Source organism: Bradysia coprophila, assembly GCF_014529535.1.
Source record: "Bradysia coprophila strain Holo2 chromosome X unlocalized genomic scaffold, BU_Bcop_v1 contig_39, whole genome shotgun sequence".
NCBI classification, from domain to species: domain Eukaryota; kingdom Metazoa; phylum Arthropoda; class Insecta; order Diptera; family Sciaridae; genus Bradysia; species Bradysia coprophila.
Window position 1 is genome coordinate 629,357 of NW_023503329.1, and position 26,724 is coordinate 656,080.

The 26,724-nt window shown below is 35.1% G+C and overlaps 1 protein-coding gene across 2 annotated transcripts in view; it reads left to right on the top strand.

The window, feature by feature from the left end:
- Window positions 1-275: 275 nt before the first annotated feature.
- Window positions 276-26,724, top strand: part of LOC119069686 — a 62,762-nt gene continuing 36,313 nt past the window's right edge. The window contains exons 1-2 of one of the 2 annotated variants that reach the window (XM_037173810.1): window positions 276-590; window positions 14,062-14,283. In XM_037173810.1, coding sequence (XP_037029705.1) covers window positions 14,128-14,283 — 156 coding nt within the window. In that variant the 5' untranslated portion in view covers window positions 276-590; window positions 14,062-14,127. The remainder of the gene's footprint in view (window positions 591-14,061; window positions 14,284-26,724) is intronic. The other variant, XM_037173809.1, reaches the window with a different exon arrangement.

Consider the following 26,724-nt stretch of genomic DNA (forward strand, 5'->3'; position numbering starts at 1 on the left):
GTATAGAAAAAGCTTTCTCCTCGAGCAATGCATATCGCTTTTTATTTAAATGCTATTAAACGGTATATGTGTATAACTCCGTTATAATGAGTGTTATATTGGGAAAGTGACCACTATAAAGAAAATTGCGCAGTCTCCCTTACAATTCACCTTTAAAACAGTTGTACCTATTTTTATGGTTTTAGCGTTGGAGAAATTATAGTTTTCTTGTATATTTCCTTTTCGGCTGGGATATAGTTTTATGAAGGAATGTTTTATGTGAAAGTTGCTGATGAAAACCACTTGAAAACAGTTAGTCGAAACACCTTGAAGGCAAAACAACTTTTAAGAATAGTTTCCAATTTTTTGTTTTAAATAGAAAAAAAAAATAATTTTTCTGTTTTGTTACGATCTATATAACTTTTTGAAACAAAGCGTTGTAATGTGAACGTTGAACGTTGAAATGTTTATAGTGACGAGAGGAAAATAGAGTGGAAGTAATTTGTACGATGAAAGTTTTGTAAACAAAAGCTGAATTACCATGTTTTTCGAATAGTTGTTCGTTGTATGTACTCTCAGTGTTTACTTTTTCTAAGTATAAAATTGGAGCGGTAAATTTAACAATAAAATTTTTCCTGTTTTTTTTTTTAATGAACGATGCACATGGTCGTTTTTTGGCTATAAATTGAATTATACGGAATGAACAAGAAGAAGAAAATTAACTAATTTCTGGGAAAAAAAGCGGCAAAATGAGAACACATTCAGTCGGGGCTATATATCTATACTATAAACCATCCGTAATATTCCTTTCGCTCTTTACTCCACGGTATACGAAATTACACACAAAATATACCAATCCCAATATTCCCGAGTAAAAGTAAACATTTATAGGTACATTATATGTACACAAAACAAAATACGATTTCGTGTGACCTAATTAAAAATTGTACATAGCCGATCCAATTCACCACTTTTTCCTACATATCCATAATAAAGGCTGGTACAAAAAGCTCATCATGTTCACCATTTTAGTGTTTTAACAACTCCAATACGTAGATGAGTGCATTGGGTTTATGTACACATTCACTACTCATTGTGTACACAAATTATACGGAGCAGACGGTTGTACAGAAATACATACGAAAATAAAATGGAGAAATAATAATAAAAAAAATCTAAATGAAAACACACGCTCTATCCGTTCAAAATGATTGGCTTAATCGGATAACAAATAATAATCGCATAACATTCCAAGTTCACATTAGTATGATATGAAGTATGGATGTCAATATGACAGACTATGACAAGATAAGATCACAGCAGCTGATCATATTTTTGAACAGACTATCAGCAAAGTGAAGCTAATTTTGAAAAACCATTTTTTGCGTACAGTTAGAGGCAGTGAATTTTCAGCATGAATTTGCTTCAGCTGTTTTTCAGCTGATCCACAATCCACATATACAATCAAAACTGTTTATATTTGTTTATACGGTTGAAGCTGCTACAAGCACGCGCTTGGTAGTGGCAAAACGAACCCTATAAAGACTTATAAACAGTTGTGATGGTTTGTGTGGATCAGCTGAAAACCAGCCGAAGGAAATTTATGCTGAAAATTCACTGCCTCTAACTGTAAAATGAATAACTTTAACATACACTTGAACCGGAAAAATCATTTTTCGCGTAAGACTGACTTAACTTACTCTGGGAGTTAAACAATCATACAAAACTACAATAATGGCTGTGTTTAATTAAGATATATGTACACGCCTTTACGGTAAACAGTTTTATATTGCTGCTAATGTCTGTAGTCGGTTGTTGTAAAACGGGACGAAAACGATATTTATAATTATCCCTACATTCCACGAAGCGATACCATGTAACACGAGTGCCATTGTTTAGAGGCATCGTTGTAAAATGAAAGACATATTCATTTAGAGCTTAAATTTAGATGTGGATCACTTATGGTAATAAAATCAAACGAAAAACAGTCACAAAGGAAAAAGCATCCAGTGACTCTGCAAAGTGCTTTTTCTATATACAAATAGGTGGAGACCCGAGAGTCTAATATCACCTTCTCAATAAGGTCACGAATTGAATTGAATCTAACCGGTAAGTTTTTGGTTATGAAATTTACCGGTAAATGTAACGTAAATTTCATACAAGTTTCTTTACGCTTGGACTCACTAATCTCAGTCATTGCACATCGTAGAATAATGAGAAATTTTTTTTTTGTCAAAGTGAAGGCAATTGCAGGGCCTATTTTAAGACAAATAGTTTGCAAAAGTTGATAAAACAAAAATTAGCGAAAATAATTACCAAAAGTTAAATAGTAGTGCCACTCATGATCAATAAAATTTTTATTGAATCTGAGTCTGCAATCCGACATGTGGAAATTCGAAAACTTGACTTGTCGATCATATGATCAAGACTTTCCACTAAAATTACTTTCTTCTACAATACAGGTGGAATGATCATCCTAGCAATCAAAATACTGCTGCCAGAGCAGGAGCTCAGCGAACGCGCTTAAGTAAGCCCTAATGTCGGTGAATGAAATAAAATTTCTGTATGAGCTCCAGTAATCGCGTTAGAAATGGTCACACCTTTGATATAGGTATAAATCCCGTGCTCTTATGAAGTACCAATAAACACAATGGGCTCTTCGTCTAGCATTCAATCCCAATTTAAAAGGAGAGGAAAAAATCGTTGAAAAATTGTGTTATACGGGGAACCATACGGGTCAACTTTGTCATACGATTGTGTATAATAAATACTGCTCATGGCATTATATTACAAATACGCGCCAGAAGCCGATGTATCAAAGTGAAAATTCCATTGAAAATTGTTTACTAGTCATCCGGGAATCGATCAAAAATAATCGTGCGAAACGTTTTCCAAATACTTAAAATATTTACCCGACGACAAAAATGCATTTTTCATTTGTTGTGTTGTGTTTTTTTCTATTAACCGATCAACGTATCGTATATGTATATGCAGGAATCAGTTTGATGTTCATTGTTAATTCAGTGAACATTCTCTAGATTTATAGTCAGAATGGCAGCGAATAAAAAATATTCTCTTTCCCAATAATTCAGTTCCCAATTGGATTCGTTGTTGTCGCTTTTTTTGTTGTCGCTGTTTCCGGTGTCGTTAGTAATTTAAACAAAAAAAAATATTTCATTGCCGAAATATTTTGCCCTTAATTGTTCCAACCAATTTATCTTCTTATCTTTTACCTTTGCTGCCATGATTGGAACCATTAAAATTTTCTAACAATTAATTACAATTGTTTAATTAATTGTTTTGACGTTGATTTATACCACTGGCTGATTATAACGTTTATGCGAACACACCAAGTTCCTTTCCAAGCAAGACATTCACAAGACTTAGTTCGACTGGAATGCACAATGTTAAGTAATCTAATAATTTTACACTCTTCCGCCTTCTCTTACGTATTCATTTTCACAATTTCTTTTTTTTTTCGAGCTCTGTAGGCAATTTTTAATCGATGTGTTTAATAAACACTGCGTTTATGCTTATAGCTATAAAGCTATTGGCTAATAAGTTTTTTTTTGACAAGACTGGCGAGAAAACAGTAATTTTTTCACCTTCACTCAAAAACGTTGTGATTACCTCGCCAAAAAGAAAGTTTAAACATTTTCTCGGGATACTTGTGGTTAGCGAGCACCCTCGAAATGGACTACCTCTTTTTTCCCTCGTTGAACAATAATTCGAGAATTAAAATTCTCAAAATATTTTTTTTAACTCGTTGATTTATATCACACTTGGTCTGCGGCACAAACATTTAATTTATTTATCAACCCAGTAGTTGCCACAAATTTTTGTTCTTAGGTGTATGTAATGTTGTAAGCTCAAGTCGAAGACAAGGGCGTCAATTCCAGTCAAAACAATAGTGTCAAAGTAGTTACGCGCGATATTTTATCTACTAGAGTGAGGGAAAGTTAGAGCGAATCATTGACTCATTAACTCGTTCTTTACTATCTAGGCTAAGGCTACACAATTTTAGAAAACAATTATTTCGAAGATAAAGTCTATTCGCACCAAATAGTCTCTTTATAATATCTTTAGACCCGTACGAAGTACTGGGGTCTTATAGGTTTACGCATACGTTTGTAACACGTCGAATTGGACTCCCTGAGTAAGGGGAAACCTATTGTGGTTGTCTAGAGATGCCAAATACGCGAAAAAAAAATGTCCGTCTGTCTGTCTGCACGATAACTTGAGTAAAACGCATCCGATTTTGAATATTCTTTTTTTTCCCGTTTGGTAATGTCAAAAGACAGGCTAAGTTCGAAGATGAGTGATTTTGGATCGACCTCTCCCGAGCTGTGGCCCAATAAGTGCTTTACGGTTTTTCGAAGATATCTCCGCACATTTAAACGTTAAACTTGTAAGTGATACGTCAAATAAAAGGTATTTACAATACCGATCGACAAAAAAAAAGTTTATGGAAATCGGATGACCGACTCGTGAGTTAGACCCCTTGGTGTGGAACAGGCACTGGGCGGCAAGCAGTTTTTGCTTGTAGGTCGGCCACATTTGAACATATTTCGTCTGTTTTAGCTTTATTAGATAGGTATTGACCGTACCAATCAGGGAAAAAAATTTATGAAATTATGTTCTCCGGAGCGTGAGCTAGGTCTCTTGGAGTGAGCTCTTATCTGGCTACTCGGAAGTACAGTGAACGTGGTGTATTTTGACAATATCTCGAGTAAATTTTGACCGAATTTCATGAATTTTTTTTTGTTTGAAAGGTATTAACGAATGTAAAGCGTCGGTACTATTTCCGGTCTCCTAACAAAATGGCTGCCGGCGGCCATATTGGATTTTAGTAAAACGATATAAAGTGGGAAAAATGGTACTTAGAGTGTTTCTGTTAACATGGAAATAATGTGTGTGGGGTGTTTCAGGCATTCCATATATGGACATCTATATATACCTATATACAGCTATATTGAGCTATATACAGGCATATAGAGCTATATAATAGCATATTCCTCTGTGAAATGTTTATTTACAGTGAAATATAGGTATAGCGGTATATAGCTGTTTAAATAGGAATTTATGAAAGTTGACTTCGTACGGGGCTGTCTATATTGCCTCCGGCAATTTATTTGTATATGCTAACAAGGCAAAGAAAGATAATGTAAGTGATTTTAAAGGGCGAATAGCTTTTCAGCAGAGAAGAAAATGAAGTAAGAGAAATGAAGAGTTTCACATTATATTAAAGGCTTTTGATACGAATAGGTGTTTCGTACGGGTCGGCGTTAGCTATGTTTTGGTATGTGCACACGGTGCGAATAGACAAAAGTTATTATAAAGAGATTATTCGCACTGTGTGCAGTGAGCCTTTTTCGATTCCGAATGTTTGAAACCTTTTTTTTGTGTTATACAACTTGACAAGAATGTGGGCATTTCATCCATTATCGAAATGGCATGACCTTAACGAACTATTTTCCATCGTCCCATTTAACTTGTTATGCTAATTGGCTGGTAAACGGAATTCAATTAGAATTGGTAATTTTCGGACATATGTCGTTCTTGAAATCTAAATATCGATTCGAAGAAAATTCGACGAAAAGGAATTTAAGTTTCAAGGTTCGCTTCGAAATTGATAATAAATTAAATTCCCTTGTCATTGGCTATTTATAATAAATAATTAACGACACGTCAGCATTGCTCGTGCTTGATGTGATGTGCAATTTGATTGAGTGATTGGTGAAGGTCGTACAAATTTATTTGGAAATTTATATCAAATGAGTTGTGAACGTATATTCTACAGAGACAATTTGTTTTATAATCAGATGCAAAACAGGCAAAGAGGCGTGTTACTTGTCCAAAATTACTAGTTCTATTCCTGTTAAAGCTCATTCATGCATTCGATTTTGGAAATTAACCTGAAACCAGATGCCATATAGTTTACTGAAATAAAACAAACAATCCAGATCATATCGTTATTAATTAAGCTTTATGATGGATGCGTTGAGGCGAGTAGTTAGAACTTGTCATAAGGGATCATTCATTGAGTGTGTCACGCGTGCAAAAAGAGATGAAAGATATGGCTGGAAACGTGATAGAAAGAGATACAAATAGTCGACATGTGTGACATACTTTATGAATGATTCTGATGAAAAAAGTTATCAATGATTTTTAGCGGTAACCAGGTCCCGCCAGTCGCTATTGTAACATCAATTGGAATATTTGCTGCAAAATGTTTCACTAATGATTTGATAATCACTTTTTAAAGTTTCTCTGAAAATGCGAAACGTAATTTTCTAGAATAATTATAGATTGGAAACGAGCCGATTCATCAAAATAAAATAAGAAAATTTATGGTCGAGGTTAATCGCTGTATAATAGGTGTAATGTGTAATAGAAATCACTTATTACCGCACAGACAGCTAATTTATACGAACTGCTGAACTTCCGTTCTGTATAAAGGCAGAATTTTGATCTTTAGGAAAACTTTTTGTGACGAACGAAATTAAATTTGGTTTTAGAAAATATTCGAGGCAAGAGTTTTACAAAATACGCGATTTTTTCTTCTTCATATCTTCATAGCTTTCTAGACACACAGCAACATTTTCTTCTTAAACTGTGGTTACCCCATATCTACTCAAGCTCAGCTTTCCAATACGTCCATCACACGCACACGCATTTCGAGTATTTCTAGGCAGAGCCGAACTGGCTACTAAAGGGCACTATTGGAAAATGTAGTATAAGTCTGAATTCACAGTCATCCGTTTTGCCTCCGGGTACATGACAGTTAGCATTTTATACAATAGAGCACATTGTTTGAAATGACAACTGTCACGTACACGGAGGTAGAACTGAAAACGGATAACTGTGAAGCCACCTTAAAGTATAGTTTCCACTTAAAAAGAGCACTCCGTTTAGCCTCCGTTTACATGACAGTTGTAAAATAGAACAAAGGAACTGTCACGTAAACGGAGTAAAAAATTGAAATAAATTCAATTTCCACTCCGTTTGCGTGACAGTTCTTTTGTTCTAATTTGCAACTGTCATGTAGACGGAGGCTAAACGGAGTGCTCTTTTTAAGTGGAAACTATACTTAAGCCTTTTGAAGTTAGAAAAAATCACAAAAAACGTGGCAATATATGAAAAAGAATTAAAAATACAAAAGAAGCACTTGTGATTTTCCGCGTTGCCTTCTATGGCTTGTCCGGGCCTGTTTCGGGGCTATAATAAATTCGGAAGCGTCCACTGTACACGATTTACAAGATGTGTGATAGGTATTTTCACAAGCTATTTTTCATAGACGTGAAACGTTATTCTGAGTAAAAAACTGGTCTACGGTATGCCTCAAACATTCCATTGATATTCCAACAAATTTAATTTAAACAAAAAGAATTTTCTGTCGATTAAAAGTAACTTTCGTCAACGTCTATCCACTATTTTTGAAGTGAGAATCCTTTGATATTTTCTAGTCCTTGGGCTTATATTTCTAAGAAGATGATTTTCAATGTAATTGTTGTTATTTTAATTGGAATTAAGGTATGAGCAGAACACATTGACTCTTCAAAAACGTCCCCTTCCGGAGTCTTCAGGATTGTCATGACAATAATCTTAGTAAAAAAAATGACTTTAATATTCAACTGTATTCAAAAAGCTAAAACAGGATGTCCTTTCGACTTCCGCTCGACTAAGACACATTTTTTTCATTCAATCAAATTCGTTGTTTCCTTTCACTCGAAAGCAATGTTTAGAAAAATATGACAAAAAAAATTTCCTTCGCAAATAAATTGGGCCACTCAAACATCGGTGGAATTTGAATCGAATTGCTACACTGAGAGCGCGAAATCGTTCCATAGAGTCCCGAATAAAAACAAATACGAGCGCCATACACACCATTATAAAATGGCCATACGATTTGACAGATAAACTGTCAAATGAATATTGCGAATATATGAAATATTAGCTATGTTGTGTGTATACGATTGTGGTACGGGCATCTCAAAAGCCTCATTTCGACAATTTTTGCGATTTCTTTTTTTAAGTTTTTTTTTACTCGGGTAGTAAACCAAAAATTTGGTTGGTTATCGCTCAACAATTCCGAATTCATTCCAACTGTCCAGCGAAAATAATGATGATGGACGTTGATGTGTTTTTTATCGGTGTATACTGAACACATTTTGGCTGACTAACGTTTGTCAAATCAAATATCAAATAAAATATGATCGATCTCTCAGATATATATACATTGTGTATAAGCGTTATAACGTCCATTCACATATTTAATGTGTGCTACTCGTATGCGACAATCAATATTTGTAGAATTTTATTGGGTCGATGATGGAGGAAGTTTTTGATGAACAATAAAGAAACTATAAACATTTAAGTATATTATCTATACGTACAATAGATATGATCCACAGAAGCAGAAGAGGGAGAGGGAAAAAAACATTATACGTGACATCTGAGCTCATCATTCATCATCAGTGGATTATTAATTTCTTGATATTTTACACAGTTTGGTCCTCGGGTATAACACTTTGACATGAAAAATGTTCTAATGTCTGTAAATGAAACAAGCCATTTTAGGCAATTGCCAATCGGAATATTTTATTACACAAGTCGTTGTTGTCCTAAATTAGGATTTCTTGAAAAGTTAAAAAAAAAAGTCGTTCCGTTTGGACCATTATTGAACAGCTGGGTTAAAAAATTCAAAAATGTTCGAATCGGCAACAATAAACTATGTTCTACGTTATTGTGACCTGGTCCCGTTCAAGTATCATGGGAACGATAAAAAAGAAAATTTTGTGACACATTTTATGAACCAATATCGGTGCTTAGTTGTGTGTGCGCTTAATTTTTATTTGCTCTCCGAAGCTTTTTATAAATGGATATTTGATGGTGTTATATGCATGCTACATTGGGTTGAAGTTTAATAATTTTCTTCGTTTTTTTTTTGGTTTTGTATTTCGAAAATGGATCAATGTCCACAATATATCCGAACATGAAATAAAGGAGTTCGCTTCACATTACGTTCAGAAATGCCTGATTATTATTCATTACTTGACCTACATTTTCCCTACATTGGAAGCATAATGTTTGTTCGTCGAACATGTATTTACATTATGTTCATGTGTACCGTACACACACTGTATCGCCCCGCTCTATTAAGTATTGTAACAATCGGATTTGTGTATTTGGACTTGTATGAACGCAAGCAATATATATGCCGGTATTTATGTCATTTTTGAGAGCTTTATCGGAACCATTTATTGTTACGAATATAACTTTCTGACAATAAAATAAACTTGATAACCTACTCTCGGTAAATGAGACCTTGTCAGCGCTCACTATACTAATGTTTATGCCGATTGTGATGTAAGTTTAGCAACCGTTTGCTTACGGCAAGGATCTTATGCTATGAATGTACAGCAATATTTCCTCTGGTGAATTATTGAGTATTATTCCGAGCGCGTAAGATCCAATCAAGAACATAAAAACTGTGGGGGAAATGCGATGTTCAAATGAACTGACTGTTACACATCAATTGGTCATTCAGTTGTAGGATTTCGTAATGAATGCAACATTTAAAATTCGTATAGGAAATTGCAGACGCTGCGGGTACGTAAAAAAATGTCGTCCTGCTAACCTGTGGCACTGGCCCTCAATTTTGCATTCTAAGTTTTTGTAGCTTCAATGTTTGTGTTTGTGTTTGTGTTTGTGTTTGAGAATATTTATCCATAGCATTTCCTTAAAGACTTATGTCTACCCTCGGACAATTATGTTATGGACATAGTGGTTCAAGTAGTGTCTAATGGATTTACATTTTTCATAAATATATTGAGTACGTTTCCCGCGCCTCGAGTTCGTCTCGGATTGAAAATTCTTATACTTCTTGCACATTTCACGTGAAACGTAGAATATTGTTGCTGGCTTGCCTTGTAAATTTTTGATTTCATCAGGTTTCTCAAGAAATCATTTTTTTGGGACATCTGAACAATATACACAGTAAAGTGAAGTATATTCGTTGGCAGTAAGTGTAGACAGCTATTTACCCCGTACAAACTACAAGTCGCTTTTGATTCTTTTCCTTGTCATATTGATAGACTGTAATATATTACAAATGATGAATGCAACATTCTAAAAACGAATCCGACCAACTTCAACGCTGTATGCACTCACTGCCTCTGTGGCAAAATCCTTTTGGTTATTCATATGGTTCCATTTGAAAAACGAATTGTCGACGATATTACTCGTTCGTACAATTATATCAATCAATTTTTAACATTGTTGGAGTTCATAAACCTTTTAGAGCCAAAATCAATCGTGATATATAAAATTCAAAATGTGCTACATACATAGATTATGGTGTATGGTATATATATTAAATACCGGGCGGCGCGGGGCGAATAATATCCAATTCTCGCGTGGATTTCAAAAACTTTTTAATTGACTCTTTGATTAACCTTCCGAAAGTTGTGGAAAAAAGTTAAATTTCCCAGAAAATTAATCACAAATTTATTTTGAAGGATTTTTAATTAAAAATTTTCGTGAATAATATTAGTTCCAAACATAAAATGCATCGACGCTTTGTGTATATAATCGGGTATAATATTTATAAAAACCAACAAAAAAAAATTCCAACAGTTTAACAGTGAACACCATTATGTAGATCGGTATGCAAACAAATGAGCTTGTCATACCACAACCGAATTCTTAATCGAATAAAAGGCTTTTAAAATTTTAAAGCTTTTTCACTTCTCATTCCGCGCAGTGTGTTTTGTAATTTTCATTTCACATATTATTTCCCGTGACGGACAGCACAAATATTCAGCCCGACAAAAGTAAACATCGTGATCGTTTAAAATTTACTTAATCGAACAATCAAGCACGGTTGTAAACACTTCCTATAAAATGTTTTCGTCCCAAATTTTTCACTTTTATCCGGGAGTCGTTTTTTAATTTTCTGAATGTTATAGTTTTCGGCTTTCTGTTATAAAAAGTCTTCGTCAATACTTCGGCTTTGTTTGTATAAAATTCATCAATGGCGAATAATATTCATTTATCCCATACGCGCGGCGTTCGGATGTCAAAATTACTTAACTAAAAGAATAATTCAAAAATTACATTTCAGTTCTATGTTTTTGTCTCGTTTTCGCTTATGTGATAAAATAGAGTACACACTTGTCACTATCAGTCTCGGCAAGCCTCGACTTCTAGGTGGCGTTGGGTGCTCAAGCACCCGACACCAAGATTCGTTGGGTGCGTAGCACCCAACAGATATTTGATATTTTTCTTAATTAAATAAACTAACATTATTGCCACTGTTTCTGAATTGAAACAAAAAAAGCCTTCAGACATTTTTCGGACCTTCGCAAGCAATAATAATAACGTTTCTGTGTGAGTTGTCTGGAATTGTAGTTTTTGTATTAGTTTTGTCTTAGCTTGGTGTTCCACTTCAGCACTTTCCTAATGTAGAACCGAGAAGAAATGTGCAGAAATAGTATCCATATTACAGACGATATGTTTAAAAATAAAATCATACGAGGAATATGACAAAGGCTATGAAGAATACTTTTGTAGAAATAGTCATTTACGTCACAAGGACAAAGGCCCGAAAGTACTTTTCCATGTGACGTATTGAGTTTTTCATGCTTGCTATGGGAACCGAAAGTAGAAAAATGTTTACTTTCGCCCCTCAAAATTGACATTTTTACTTTCGGTTCCCATAGCAAGCATGAAAAAGAAATAGTATGTCAGGACTTTTGGTCAGGGTGAGGGCGACCTGGATTGGGTACGAGTACGACTTGTAAGTATAAGCTGAAACCTGAAATGTTAACTTTTTGACTTGTTGTCAAAATGGAAGTCAACCTGAAACTACTTTCGAGCCAACCTGATTTTTTCAGGTCAGTTTCATTTTCTTTAACCGGAAACGCAGGATGGCGTTAAGATCAGGTAAATGAGATTCCGATTCAAGTTTTACTTTACCTGAACCACTCCGACCATTAGACGACAGTTGTATAAAAAATGGAAAACATGCATACGAGCAATTTTTCTCTAATGTCGATATACATGTCCAGAATAGAGATGAAAAACCGGAAATTTCAACTCAAATTTTCCACCAAAATATTATGTAAAATGAAGCTAGATTGTCAAAAGAAGGCTTGAACAAAAGTAAGTGAATGTAGTTATTCCGTAATATTTTCATGAAGAAGTATGTTCTACAAGTACGACTTAGACATTATTGACTCAATCTTGATTGCAATACGATCACTTCATTTTAGTTTTTTGGCGAACCCTATCTATTTCGACGAATGTAGCCTTATTTTATGACGTTCTGCTGGAAAACTTGAGTTTTTGGTTCGGTTTAGACAGGCAATTTCTTAAAGGAAAACCTCTGTACGCACTCATGCGCCCTTTTGTTATAGTTTGTTCTTAGCTTTCTCGACTATATTATTACTATATTACTATATTACGATGGGAGAATACATATTTCTCTGTTAGATTTACAAATCACTGAGAACCAGTTCTTGCACTTTCTCTTGATATTAAATTAAGTTGCTAGATTCGCTATCGTGAAAATCACTGTACAGAGATCTCGCACCCAACAACCAAAACACAAGTCGGCGCCCCTGTATATTATCTTCCTAGAACGATAATCTCGCACTTATCTCTCAGGGTAGATTTGTTTATCTCGATATATCTGTTCTCGTATAACATACGTACGATTCATTAGGGTCGGTCGATTTTTGAAAAATTTCAAATCGTGCTTCTGGACCCAGCTCACTCACCTTAACACCCAGAAGATTTTAAGACCAAATTTTTTTTTATGTTCTATGCTTTGCCCAAGACGATTTTTTAGATAATTTTTGAGTATCAGAAAGTGTCGGTACTTTGTTGTTACTCCTAATCAAAAGATTGAGTAAATTTTTTCTTTTAATATTCAACGTAAGGTTAAAAACAAAACAAAAAAATACAAAAATTCGATCAAAACCCAGTTTTCCGGAGTAAGAGAAGTTCATAGAAGTCGTTTTCTTCAGATTTTCCAACTTTGATACTATTAAATCAGGAGTAAATGTAAACGGATTTTTAGAAATTTAGCTCATTTTCAAGGGTGATTCTAGAACAAGTTTTTCACTGTCGGTTACTTAATGTCGGTGGGATTAGTCCAAGTCTAATACACTAACATTGTGATTGAAAAAAAAAAGTTTGTCTAAAGCAATAAGTAAAAGATTACTACCACATCAAAACACCATTACATGCACAGTCTACATTATATTGTGTTCACACATGATTATGACCTTTCCCGTCAGAATTGACGCTGTCGTCCGAACAAACCATTGCCTTTTTTCAGAGAAATGATAAGCGCGGCTGGGATAGAACACGCCTGAGGATGACAGATTGATTACATGTAGCCGATGGGAGAAAAACTCCATTTAAAAATCCAACCAATACGTCAAAAATATATGTGAAATTGAGAGACGAAAGGAGAGAGAAAATTGTTGAAAAAAATATGCCTGAGACATGTTCTATCCCAGCCATGAGTGGCCCCGCTTATCATTTCTCTGCCTTTTTTTCATTTTGCGTATTAATCCCAATATTACAATAAGAATAAAATATTAAAGCGCTCAATAATTGAGAGTTACAGGAAGAAAAAAGTGAATTTCGACAAATTTTCTTAAAAAAATTTAGATTTTCATTTGTACAACGAAATTCTTGTAGAATCAATCACAAAAACTACCAAATCAGAGAACATGTCACATTTCATTTTTGTAACCAACGCACTTCAAGCAAAAGTGATCATAGTCGACAGCTGCCAAATAGATTACTATTTTGTATGAAATACAGTGTTGTACAGTTGTGTGACGCACTGTCAAGTTTCAGTACTCTTATTAGGTACCCAGACCTACTCGTGCTTGAAATGCGTTGTCCATTTCTTAATGAGTCGATGTACATTTATCGAATATCGTAACGTATAGTCCTGCAAAATAGTTTCTTCTTGTTCTGAGTATAAATGACATAATTATAAATTAGAAATGTGCTCTTCTGAACAACCGGGAATTAAAATATAAACTTACAACAGTGACAAAGCTTTTTTTTTGTGTCGTGTATGGAACTACGAAATAATCATAATTTTCAAGAGATGAAACGATATCAATGGAGTTGAAACGAAACATTGATCACAACAGAGTGAAACCACTCGACGACGAGTGTAAATCGAAAGAACATCGACTAACTAAAGGTTGTACTAGTCTGATGTATGCTTGCCAACAAGGAAAAACCGGAACAATTGTTACCGAACTGAGGAACAAGGTAAATATTGTCACAGATTTCATTTTTTTTCCTTTTCCCTTTCTTTATATTTTCTGTTATGACGTAAACCTTTCTATTGATAAAGAATAATAATAATAAAAAAAATGAACCAGAAATGTATAAAACCAAATCGCTCTGTATTGTAAACGAAAGACAACTTAAGTGCACCTTCCACTTAGAATGTAAAGTATAGGAGAATGTTTTACCTCAACGGTTTTGACACTTGTTATACACAATTTATGATGTCAGCGTTATATTATACAATGAATCTACCCTTAAGGTGTCAATTTTTATTAGTACGAAATTTTAATATTCGTTTGCGCTCTGAAACAGCAATGAATAATAATAATAATCGCATTGTTATGTTCAACCAGGTCTGGTTTTAGGTGGATCATTATTTTACTAATTTCACTCACGGCGACAGTAGTGAATTACATACGTAAATGGACATTTCGTGTTTTAGTAATTTCGTGACACATATACACCATAGGTGGCAGTAGTTTCGTCTCACACCTTTCAGCTGTGACGCCTCGTTCTTTGATATCCCTTAATGCCGTTTTGTTTTTACAGCAGGTCCAATTCCAGCAGGACCCCTCCCGAGCTGTGGCCCAATAAGTGCTTTACGGTTTTTCGAAGATATCTCCGGACATTTAAACGTTAAACTTGTGATACGTCAAATAAAAGGTATTTACAATACCGATCGACAAAAAAAAAGTTTATGGAAATCGGATGGCCGACTCGTGAGTTAGACCTACAGTTTTTGCTTGTAGGTCGGCCACATTTGAACATATTTCGTCTGTTTTAGCTTTATTAGATAGGTATTGACCGTACCAATCAGGGAAAAAAAAAATTTGAAATTATGTTCTCCGGAGCGTGAGCTAGGTCTCTTGGAGTGAGCTCTTATCTGGCTACTCGGAAGTACAGTGAACGTGGTGTATTTTGACAATATCTCGAGTAAATTTTGACCGAATTTCATGAATTTTTTTTTGTTTGAAAGGTATTAACGAATGTAAAGCGTCGGTACTATTTCCGGTCTCCTAAAATAGAGAATAGTTTTTCAGCAGAGAAGAAAATGAAGTAAGAGAAATGAAGAGTTTCACATTAAAGGCTTTTGATACGAATAGGTGTTTCGTACGGGTCGGCGTTAGCTATGTTTTTTAATGATTTTTAGGAAATCAAGGTATCAAGAGACCTAAAAAAACCGAGGTGTCATCACGTATCACGAAATTACGTAAAGTTTACAGTGCTCAGTGGTAAGCTGTGTGATAAAACTACTGCCATCTATGATGCACTAGGAGCCATATAATGACATATTTAATACCGTGGGTTACCCTCATTTTCCCGTGAAGGAAACTTCGTGAAGATCTTTTCAATTCGGAATGTTGAAAACTTCTTAAAAAATTTATTTTGCACTGCCTTAAACACTAATTTCATCGGGTTCTCTAAATCCAAATATCTGACAAAAAGAATGAATTAATGTATCAGCGTCAGAGAAGCGTCGAAAAATTACTCATAAAAGTGACAAACGGGAATGGCCCAAATTCACAGTATGGCCAGTCCCGGTCCGATGTTTGATAAATACGAAAAAAATATTAGCCAAAAACCTTTGGACAATTAAAACAACGAGTTTAACAGGGTCACAATAATAAATTACACGAAAAACCATTATTCCATTGCCGCTATATCGCAGATGAGTAATTCCGTTATGGCAGAATTTACGAGTTACCTAAGATTTTTTCGATAATGCCGCATATTTACGGTAGAAAAAAAGTAAACTAGAAATTGCGATTCTAACCTGTCACATACGGCTATTCATCTGTTATCGATAAAGATGACAAAAAAATGATATGCTCTGGTTAATATGGTCCTTTACAAGTTTCTTTAAATTTAAATCGTAAAATGCATGTTAAAAAAATTGAAGTACAAGATTTGAAATCAACCGGTTAAAAATACTTTGATCCATGGAAGTTGTGTAATATTGACCATAAAATGAAAGACCTCTTTTGGTTGATACTGAACACTTTTGGCTAGCTTGACCGTTGCTCTCACACGACTGACTGTAATAAGAGCAAAAGGCCCATGTGTATGTGTTTGACTCTACATTATACAAACATGCGATGGTGATAAATCCCGTTTAATAGTAATAGACCCGATAATAATACTGATTATATGCTTGCCGTCTGTAACAGGTTAATTACACGAACTAGAACATGGTTGAAGTTCTTATTTAAATTGAAAGAATGCACCACATCCATCGCACTTTTTTTAAACCAAAGAAATAATTTGAAAAACTATAAACTTTCTATTAACTAACTGTACAAATACAAAATGCCCATGGAATGTTGAACGAAATCTGATCGGTCGAGTTTCATTAAACGAAAAACATGTCAGACAACAAACAGCAAATTTCCGTCAAACGCAAATTTGCAATAAAACAAATTCACTCGGCCGCCTTTCGTGAAGAAAATTTTCCTCCATCCCCCGAAAAAAAAACGTCAGGACGTTTCGTTCAGATGCTGAGAAGAACGCACACAAATAGCTGCAGGGTAGGACTGAAAGTCTCATTTATATTCATCAACTATTTTAATGTGTTTACATGGAAAATATTTCAGCAACAACAAAAAATGTGGGTTAAGAAAGCAATAAACTTCAACAACAACAATAAAGCGGCCAGATAGCGAGCCCTATATTATTGTATGCATAACATTTAAAAACCGCAAAAAAAAACCAAACCACTGCTCTGTTCAAGTCCGAAAATTGTTTTAATCGGATTACATATAGCGGGCAAAAGAAATATAATAAATGCAGAGCACTTGACCCGCATCTAATTAAATCAACCAATTCCTCGAAATTATGCAATGTGGTATCCAACCTTCAATAATCAACATTATCCTCAATCCTGAGCGTATGCAGAAATCGATTTGAAATTGGCATCCGTTATGTATATTACATGCCAACAACAAATCAATATCACACACAACAAAAACCACAATATGCCCTCCTAACCACAATAATTTATTTACTTTTTTCTCATGTGTATATCAAGCCAGCGCGTTAGCATAGCGTATGTGACGCAAGTCCAATTATAAGAACATAGCTAACGCCGACACGTACGAAACACCTATTCGTATCAAAAGCCTTTAATGTGAAACTCTTCATTTCTCTTACTTCATTTTCTTCTCTGCTGAAAAACTATTCTTCATTTTAAATCACTTACATTATCCACTCTTTGCCTTGTTATCATATACAATTAAATTGCCGGAGGCAATATAGACAGCCCCGTACGAAGTCAAATTTCATAAATTCCTATTTAAACAGCTATATACCGCTATATTTAACTATATTTCACTGTAAATAAACATTTCACAGAGGAATATGCTATTATATAGCTCTATATGCCTGTATATAGCTAGATATAGCTGTATACAGGTATATATAGATGTCCATATATGGAATCCCTGAAACCCCTCACACTTAACACATTATTTCCATGTTAACAGAAACTCTCTTAGTACCATTTTCCCCAAGATACTTCAATTTTACTAAAATCCAATATGGCCGCCGGCAGCCATTTTGTTAGGAGACCGGAAATAGTACCGACGCTTTACATTCGTTAATACCTTTCAAACAAAAAAAAAATCATGAAATTCGGTCAAAATTTACTCGAGATATTGACAAAATACTCCACGTTCACTGTACTTCCGAGTAGCCAGATAAGAGCTCACTCCAAGAGACCTAGCTCACGCTCCGGAGAACATAATTTCATAAAAAAATTTTTCCCTGATTGGTACGGTCAATACCTATCTAATAAACAGACGAAATATGTTCAAATGTGGCCGACCTACAAGCAAAAACTGCTTGCCGCCCTGTGCCTGTTCCACACCAAGGGGTCTAACTCACGAGTCGGTCATCCGATTTCCATAAACTTTTTTTTTGTCGATCGGTATTGTAAATACCTTTTAAATACCTGATGTATCACTTACAAGTGTAACGTTTGAATGTCCGGAGATATCTTCGAAAAACCGTAAAGCACTTATTGGGCCACAGCTCGGGAGGGGTCGATCCAAAATCACTCATCTTCGAACTTAGCCTGCCTTTTGACATTACCAAACGGGAAAAAAAAGAATTTTCAAAATCGGGTGCGTTTTACTCAAGTTATCGTGCAGACACACAGACGGACAGACGGACAGACGGACAGACGGACAGACGGACAGACAGACGGACAGACGGACAGACAGACGGACATTTTTTTTCGCGGATTTGGCATCTCTAGACAACCACAATAGGTTTCCCCTTACTCAGGGAGTCCAATTCGACGTGTTACAAACGTATGCGTAAACCTATAAGACCCCAGTACTTCGTACGGGTCTAACAAAATTGAACCTGAATTGGTACGAGTCAAAAATCGCCAAACACACGTCAAAATCGGTGATCGTTAAGCCGAAATATAAATCTTTGAATCGAAAGAATTTAGATGGAAATCGGACATTTAAAGCACTTTGAAATGAAAGATCCTACGGACGGGATGGTGGTTCCGTACTAGCCTTACACCCAAATGATCCTGGCTCGATTCCAGTGTAAGACAATCTGTAATCTTGCCCAGAGCGTGGCGATCTGGTGGAAGCGAAATTCACTGTTGTAAGGGAGCGAAATTATTGTGGGAAAATAGTTTTAGAAGATAGTCTGTAATAACCAACATCTTCTTTGTTTAGGGCGTTAAAAGCCTGATACTGCCTCTTCAAGTTCCGAAACCCATTAGAACACCTTTACGTGAGTGTGTGAGTGTTGTTTATGATAGAAAAAATTTGTATGAACAATTTTTCTTTCGGAATTTGCATCTGTTCGACTGTTTAGATTTGAGAACGTTAGAGTGTTAGAGCTGTAGCGACTGATCGTGGTTGGGGGACATGCGTCACTTTGTACTCTTTTAAGGGTTTCTGACTGATACATACTTACATTATGAGTCTACACAGTGCTCATACCGATGTGTACATCATATTATAGTTGAGTTTGTTGTATAAAACATGGGAAACTTGAAATTTATCATTCGGGCTGATTTAAACCAAACCAAACACGCGAAACGCTCTGGCCGTTTTGTTCTTCTTTTTTATATTTTATTTCCACATTTTTTATACAAATTCCAAGAAGAAGTTGAAAGAAAAAATATTTTTTTTACATTGTGGTCAAGCTTTGTTTTTACTTGCCATGCTTGAATGCGATAAAAAAAGGAATTTTCATTTTTATTTCAAAGAAAATAGTTTTCCTTACTTGTTTCTTGATATTTTCTTCTTGTTCTTGTGGTCGGTTGTGTGCATCATCATCATTGTACATTTACATGTTTTATACTTATATACAAGTTGGGGTTGTTGTTGTTTTTATCGTCTTCTCCATCTTCCAACCGAGCATATATACATTAGGTCTATTCGGAGACCTCTCTTGGCTGGGGTGGTGATGCTCTTTTGCAAATGCTTTGCGGCAAAGTGATGAAAGGAAGAAAAAAAAACTTTAAGTGGAATAAGTTGATGAATAAAATAATAAAAAAAGAGAGAAAACACTTATCATGAGACCATATAATATTATCTAACCTTTCGGGGGTGACCTCAATCTAATTTAATGTCATTCATTCATTCATATTTTTTTTGTTTTGTTTTGTAGTCCTGACGCTTCACTTAATTATCGTCGCATAAGAATGGTATGGTTTATTGTCGTAAGGAAGATTTTTTTTAAATAATTGCGGTTTTACACCCCAGGATGAGCCTATGTTTATGTACTTTAATGACGGATGTGAAAGGAAAAAAAAAAGATGGATAGTCACGTCCAGACAAATAATGAGAGACTCGCACGCAAGTATTTCGTTTTATAACCTGTTTTGTGTATTTTACCGCAGTAATGCATAGTATGACTCGTCAATTAGATCATTGTTGGAAATGGTTAAATGATCCTTTAACTTTACTGCCGTCCTAAGCCAAAATATCATATCACATTGTATGTGTGCATTGGAAAGCGTTCGAAAGCTTCGATTTTATCTTAGATTCTATTGAAAAATTGGAATGTTCCAGTGGAATTCAAAAGAAGCCTAAAGTTCTTAACAGCAAAGACACAAATAGTATAGTATAACGGTTCACTGACGAGATTAAATCTTCTGTTTTCCTTGATATGTTCCATGGATGCAATTATTTCACCAAGACACAGTGCCGCACTGGATACACAAAAGTCCTCTGGCTGCTAAATGACGAGAATTTATAAAAGACCCTTCCATTTTAATCGAATAACTCATCGAAAAGCCCTTCGGCCCTCACCCGAATGCTCTGCACTCCGAATAGGCAGAGCCGGATTAACCCATGGGCAAAGTGGGCCCGGCCCAGGTCGCTGGGAAAATAGGGGCGCTTAGAAATTAAATTTTCTCGACAATGTAATCATTTCATTTTCAACATAAGTCATGCACAAATCAACGTCGATTAAAAAAAATTCGCGCTCGCTTCGCTTGCGTCTGTACATTACATTCTTGGGGTAAATATGAGCTACAAGAAATGCATATATACATCTAACTTGATATTTTTGAATAATACACGCACATCGACTAACCCAAGGCTGTTCGTATTTGGTTGTTTAAAGCGTTTTTATGATGGTCCTGCTTTAGAAAAGTTGAACTTTGAGGCTTCTGGCTGAAGACACTATAAATAATTTTCAATAACCATTCCATTGCTTCATTTTCGTCAGCCGCCGGTGATAGTCGGATGATGGAAAGCTTTTAGCTCATTAGGAATTTTCGAAAATTTTGTAAATTCCTCATGAGCTGAAACATGCTCATGATCGCCGGACAACGGGAGTTTGGAACAAATAAAGCAGCTGGAAAAGCTGCAGAACAAATCCGTTTCCGCCCATTGAAAATTGTTCATGGCATATATTCGCGATTTTTTTTTACCTAAATTTCAAGATCTAACACTTTCAGAGTGAAGACAAAGGATCATTCTAGAGTGCCCTAAACTTCAATACTTTTGGGATCCGAGTCCTAGATCCTTGAAATTGCTTCAACGCAAGTCGTTTTTTCCGAATCATGACCTTACCCAACGCACTGCTCCTAGCATGAACATAAGAAATATTTGGAGGCTGATGAAGTCACAGTAGGCACTGCGTTTCTTTCGTGAAGATAGGTGACTTGTTTTAGTTGTGTGAGTTCAAACACACAATACAATCAATCTTAAGCGGTAGCTCTCATCACAAAAGCCTCCAAATTCGACGTTTGTCAAAGTAGTGTTCATGCTAGGAGCAGTGCGTTGCCTTAGCAAGTAGAGTAACTGTGGATTTACATAGCAACGTAAAAGTGACAGATGCAAAAATTTTCTCATACGGCAACTCGAAATTTCATTCATAATTTTAATTTTATGAATGAAATTTCGGGTTGCAGTATTTAAAAAACATTGCATCTGTCACTTTTACGTTGCTATGTAAATCCACGGTAAATCTCGCAATATAATGAAACTGTAACAGTATCACAAATATTGTGTCAAAAATTCACGTTTTTTTCTTGGTTTTTCCTCACAACGCGTTCATGTTCTAACGATCTTCCAAGGGAAGTGAAAAGTGAGAATAATGAGAGAACATTCGAGTGTAAATTGAAAGAACACCTGAATGAAACTATAGAATTGTGATGTAAATTTGAATTGTAGTGTTCATTTTTCAATGTCTGTGATTATGGAACTTTGTATTTGAAAATAGCTATTTGCTAAATTTGCTAATTTGTTTGATTTGATTTGTTCTTCAAGAAGAATTTCAAGAAAAAATTGTTTCGGATTCATTCTACAAACTTCAAACTTAAAATCCCGAAAAATACGAGCGAAACCTTTTTATAACTTTACTTGATTTTTGTTTGTGGGAAAGTTTTGCGAATTAATCACGAAAACTCTGGTTATATCATATATCTCTCATTCATATATGGTTATATGTTATCATAAGCTTGCCACCTCGCCTCGCTCGCCGTTTCTAACTACACATTACTTAGAAAATAATATTCTTGAGGAAATGTTGAAAACATTTTATTTGATTTGGTTGACAATGTAGGAAACAATTTCTTTAATAAATTTTTCATGCGGCGCTGCAAGGCTCGTTGCCCAGGGCGCTGTAAATGCTAATCCGGCCCTGCGAATAGGCTTCATATTGAGATACATATGATAACTGAGAGAAATAATAACGTCTGGTTACAACTCACATCTTGGACCATGAAGATGTAATCGATATCTAAGAACAATTACTAGTAGTCCCGAAACAAAATATTGAAAGAGATTCCACGGATCAAATTTCTGAGACACTGAGTTCATTCAGCTAAGATTTGGTCTCATCAATTCCACTGAAATTACCTTGAATTCTTACTGAGATGAAATCAAAGAAAGTGTGGACCAATTTAACAAAGTTTCTTAAGAAATTAACCTTCCACAGTCATATCGTCTGTTACTTTTCTTGATTTGAGCATCTCGAAGAGTTAAGTGAGTAAAATCTTTTACTTCATTTGTTTGAACGTATAACCATGGCTGTATAAATGCAATCCAAATGCAATGTAACAGATGAACGCGTCAGTCAAACGTTTGAATTTTTAGTCTATTTTTCGAAGCAACCCAAACGACTATCCAAACAGTGCGAGCCTAATTATTTCTTTTTTTCCCTGATAGGACTTTTATCCATATTATAAACATAAAACCGCAGTAAAATGGCGCCGAGGGTTTTTTTTAAAGATAATATTCGAATAGAAGATTGTGACTGCCAAGTTTTACTGGGTAGAGTAATAAATTTCTTGCCGGTGGTGGTGGTGGTTGTTTTTTTTCTCGGTAAGTTATCTTTACGAAATACCTTTTAATTGAATATTACGGAGAACGAAAAAAAAACAACCAGCGACCGAACCAACAGGTGAATGAATTAAAAGTTTTACGTCGCATTATACCCCCTTTCGCAACCACAGAGGCAAAAAAGGATTTGCATAAATATTTTTGAACGAATGAAAAAAGAATTTATTAATTGGACTTGTCGTCATTATTTAAACTCAGTTTCAGAACAGAAACAATCCGGACAACAAAAAACATTTTTTTTTTGTTGGTGACATCAACACGATATTCTCATTGCAAATGACACCATAAAAGCACCATTAATAAAAAAAATCGTCACCATTTATGTCACACAATGTCAAAATTGTCAAACTGATCCGAAAGAATAACCACCCACATCATCTGTGCGTACGTATATGAAATGCGAAAAACGATTCATTGTAACACAACATTTCAATATAACATACCCGAAACTTTCGCCACCCATTCCTTTCCTAACTATAATTTACTGTCTCGACATTTTAACTTTTTTTTTATGTTTTGTTGTTACTTTCTTCTCGCCGCCGAAAATGAGAGAGAGCACAACAGCATTTTTTTTTATATGATATCACTTCGGGGCCGACCGACTCTCGAGTGTTAATAAAATGGAATTCCCTCATGAAGTCTCAATACCATCATACATCATCATAATACCATTTAATAACATCGAAAATATAAGGTTAATGGAATTTTCATTTATTTTTCCTTGTTTTCCTATATTATACATGGTAACAACGCACTTCAAGCAAAAGTCCTTCTAATGACAGCTGCCAAATCGAGTACTATTTTGTATGAAATTGTTTTTCCAAATTTTTTTACTGTTTTAAATGTTGTTTGATGCAACTGTCCAGTTTCAGTACTCCATTTAGAGTACCACCCATGCTTGAAGTGCGTTGATGGTACACATTTTCTATATTATGTAGACACACAGAGAGAAAAACGTAAAGTTTATTTATCTCGGATCTCTGGCAGTGCACTCTATAATGTTATGTTTTCCATTGCATGAGTGATGTGTATAAAAACATTTTCCGTTCGTTCAAATTGTAAATCGTTTCTTTCGCAGGAGAAGAGCCACATTAAGTTAGTGTAAATCCATCAGGTTGCTGGGAAATTCTTTGAAAATTGCATCTTAGCTTTTTATTATTGAGGGATTTTCAGTTAAAATTTTCTTCTCTTTTCTCGTTTTTGTTCCACTTTAAGAACATATTCGCTTTTAGTGCCACTTATGGGAATCGACAATTTGAAATGTGTATTTGCATGCAATCAACCGTTATTAGTGTATGCGCCGTGTATGTATGCCTCACACAAATTGTGTACATTTGCTTTAATTGTTTAAATTGTTACATTTTGTTCCGATATTATGATGGGATCTATAGGGATTCGAAAAACAATTATTGGCCTTGCAATACACAATTCATTTTCGATTATAAATTTGATGGAATTTAATTTGGGTCATGTGATCGAAAATATTACCAGCCGATTTTTATTCCTCTGTTTAGCCAAATGTTTAGAGAAAGGCCGTTGCATTCATCTATCGATTGAGGTTGCCACATTGTAGCTACATAGTAGTTGTACTTAACAAAGCGGAAACTTTACAGGCATTACATTATATTTAACCCGATTACCATTGACTTGTTAATCCAAAACGACTTAGGTGCTTAATTTTGTAAGCAGAAAAGAGATTTTGAGTTTCCAACGAAATTATGATACATCGGGATGCGTTAAAATTTGATCGATTTGCACATAATTGCAAAAGTAACATTAGGAGCCGCCCACAAATGACGTCACGCTATTTATGGATTTTTCGCTCTCTTTACGCAAATTTATACCAAATTTGTAGGAACCGCCATTGGTGAACAGTTCCTAAGGAATACCTTTGAATTCTGCCCTGGTTATTTACTCTCACTACCACGACAACTAAGCAGGTCAACTTTATACTTCGACGTCATAACACTTCAATATTATTGTACACAGTGTGTACTACTACACACAACGCAGCTATCCAAATCATGTCCGGAGCGTTAGCGGAGGACTTGACGCAGTCTAACTTCCAAAAAAAACGAAGAAATTTTTTTGAGACGCGGCAACTATATATAGGCGAGAATTTAAGTTTCTTTCCTTTGGCCTGTATCACCACAAATCCTATTGTATCTTATTCGCGCTTCAAATACGAGCAAAACGAGCTATCACACGACTATGTAGCTTTAAAATTACCGGAGATACATCGTTTTGAAATTGGCACTTTTCATAGAAAATACACCAAATTGACTTTTCCTAAACAATAAAAATCTTTCAACTTACTCTGTATGTTTCTATCTATCTATCTATCTATCTATCTATCGACGGACGATCTCGGAAACTTGTCAGCCAATCTCCATGAAATTTTGCAGGAACCTCAGGGTGGGCATAAAAATGAAATTGTGATACGCCATTACCCCAGGAAAAGCCAGAATTTTGTGTTATTGGCCTCGAAGTGGTTTCTGAGTGTGGTTTTCGAGGGTCGGGAACGCGTTTTCGGCTGTAGCTTAGCTGTATTGAAACCTACAGAGGCGTGCCACCCATCAAATGAAAGGTATTCGTAACACGACTCGAACAAAAAAATAATTAAAAAAATCGGGTCAGATTCGTTTGAGCTAGAATGATTAGAGTGACCAAATTTTGAGCTACTCGAGCGTAGGATGAAAGGACTAACATTTTTTTGGGTTATGAGAGATAGAGAATTACTTTCTTCGGCAAAGTCTCAGAGTTTTACGAGTAGAACAGAGGGGCATATGTGAAAAATGTCGAAAGTTTAAAATGGGTGGGTCAATTGGGGTTTTGGAGATATTTCTTGAATGGTGGCAGATAGAGAATTACTTTCTTCGTCAAATTTTCGAACTTCGTCAAATTTTTGAATTTCGTCAAATTTTTGAATTTCGTCAAATTTTCGAATTTCGTCAAATTTTGGATTTTCGTCAAATTTCGAATTTCGTCAAATTTTCGATTTTCGTCAAATTTTCGAATTTCGTCAAATTTCCGATTTTCGTCAAATTTTCGATTTTCGTCAAATTTTCGATTTTTGTCAAATTTTCGAATTTCGTCAAAGTTTCAATTTTCGTCAAATTTTCGATTTTCGTTAAATTTTCAAATTTCGTCAAATTTTCGAATTTCGCCAAATTTTCGATTCTCGTCAAATTTACGAATTTCGTATCTGCGTCGCATGTGGCAGATAAATTTTCTTGCTGGTCTGTTCCTGAACATTTGCCACTTTGCGACGCAGATTTTTTTGGTAAAATTTTGGTTGTTTCCAGTCAAATTTTTTTTTTGTAAAAATTATTTGGCAGATGATGAGAAAAACTAAGCCAGCTTGTTTGAACTAAAATTGGGTGTAAAATTTAATTTTTGCTTAACGAAGCTGAAAGCGTCAACTCTAGCGATATCATTCATTTTAGAAATTGTACTTCAAAGACTGCGTCACACTTTTCTCGAAGAGATTTTTGTTGGGATTATTCAAATAGGCATCAATTACTATTCAATTAACGTATAAAGTAGACCAAAATAGAAATTTTTAAAATTTAAATTGACCGGTACAGTCCTTGTTAAGCTA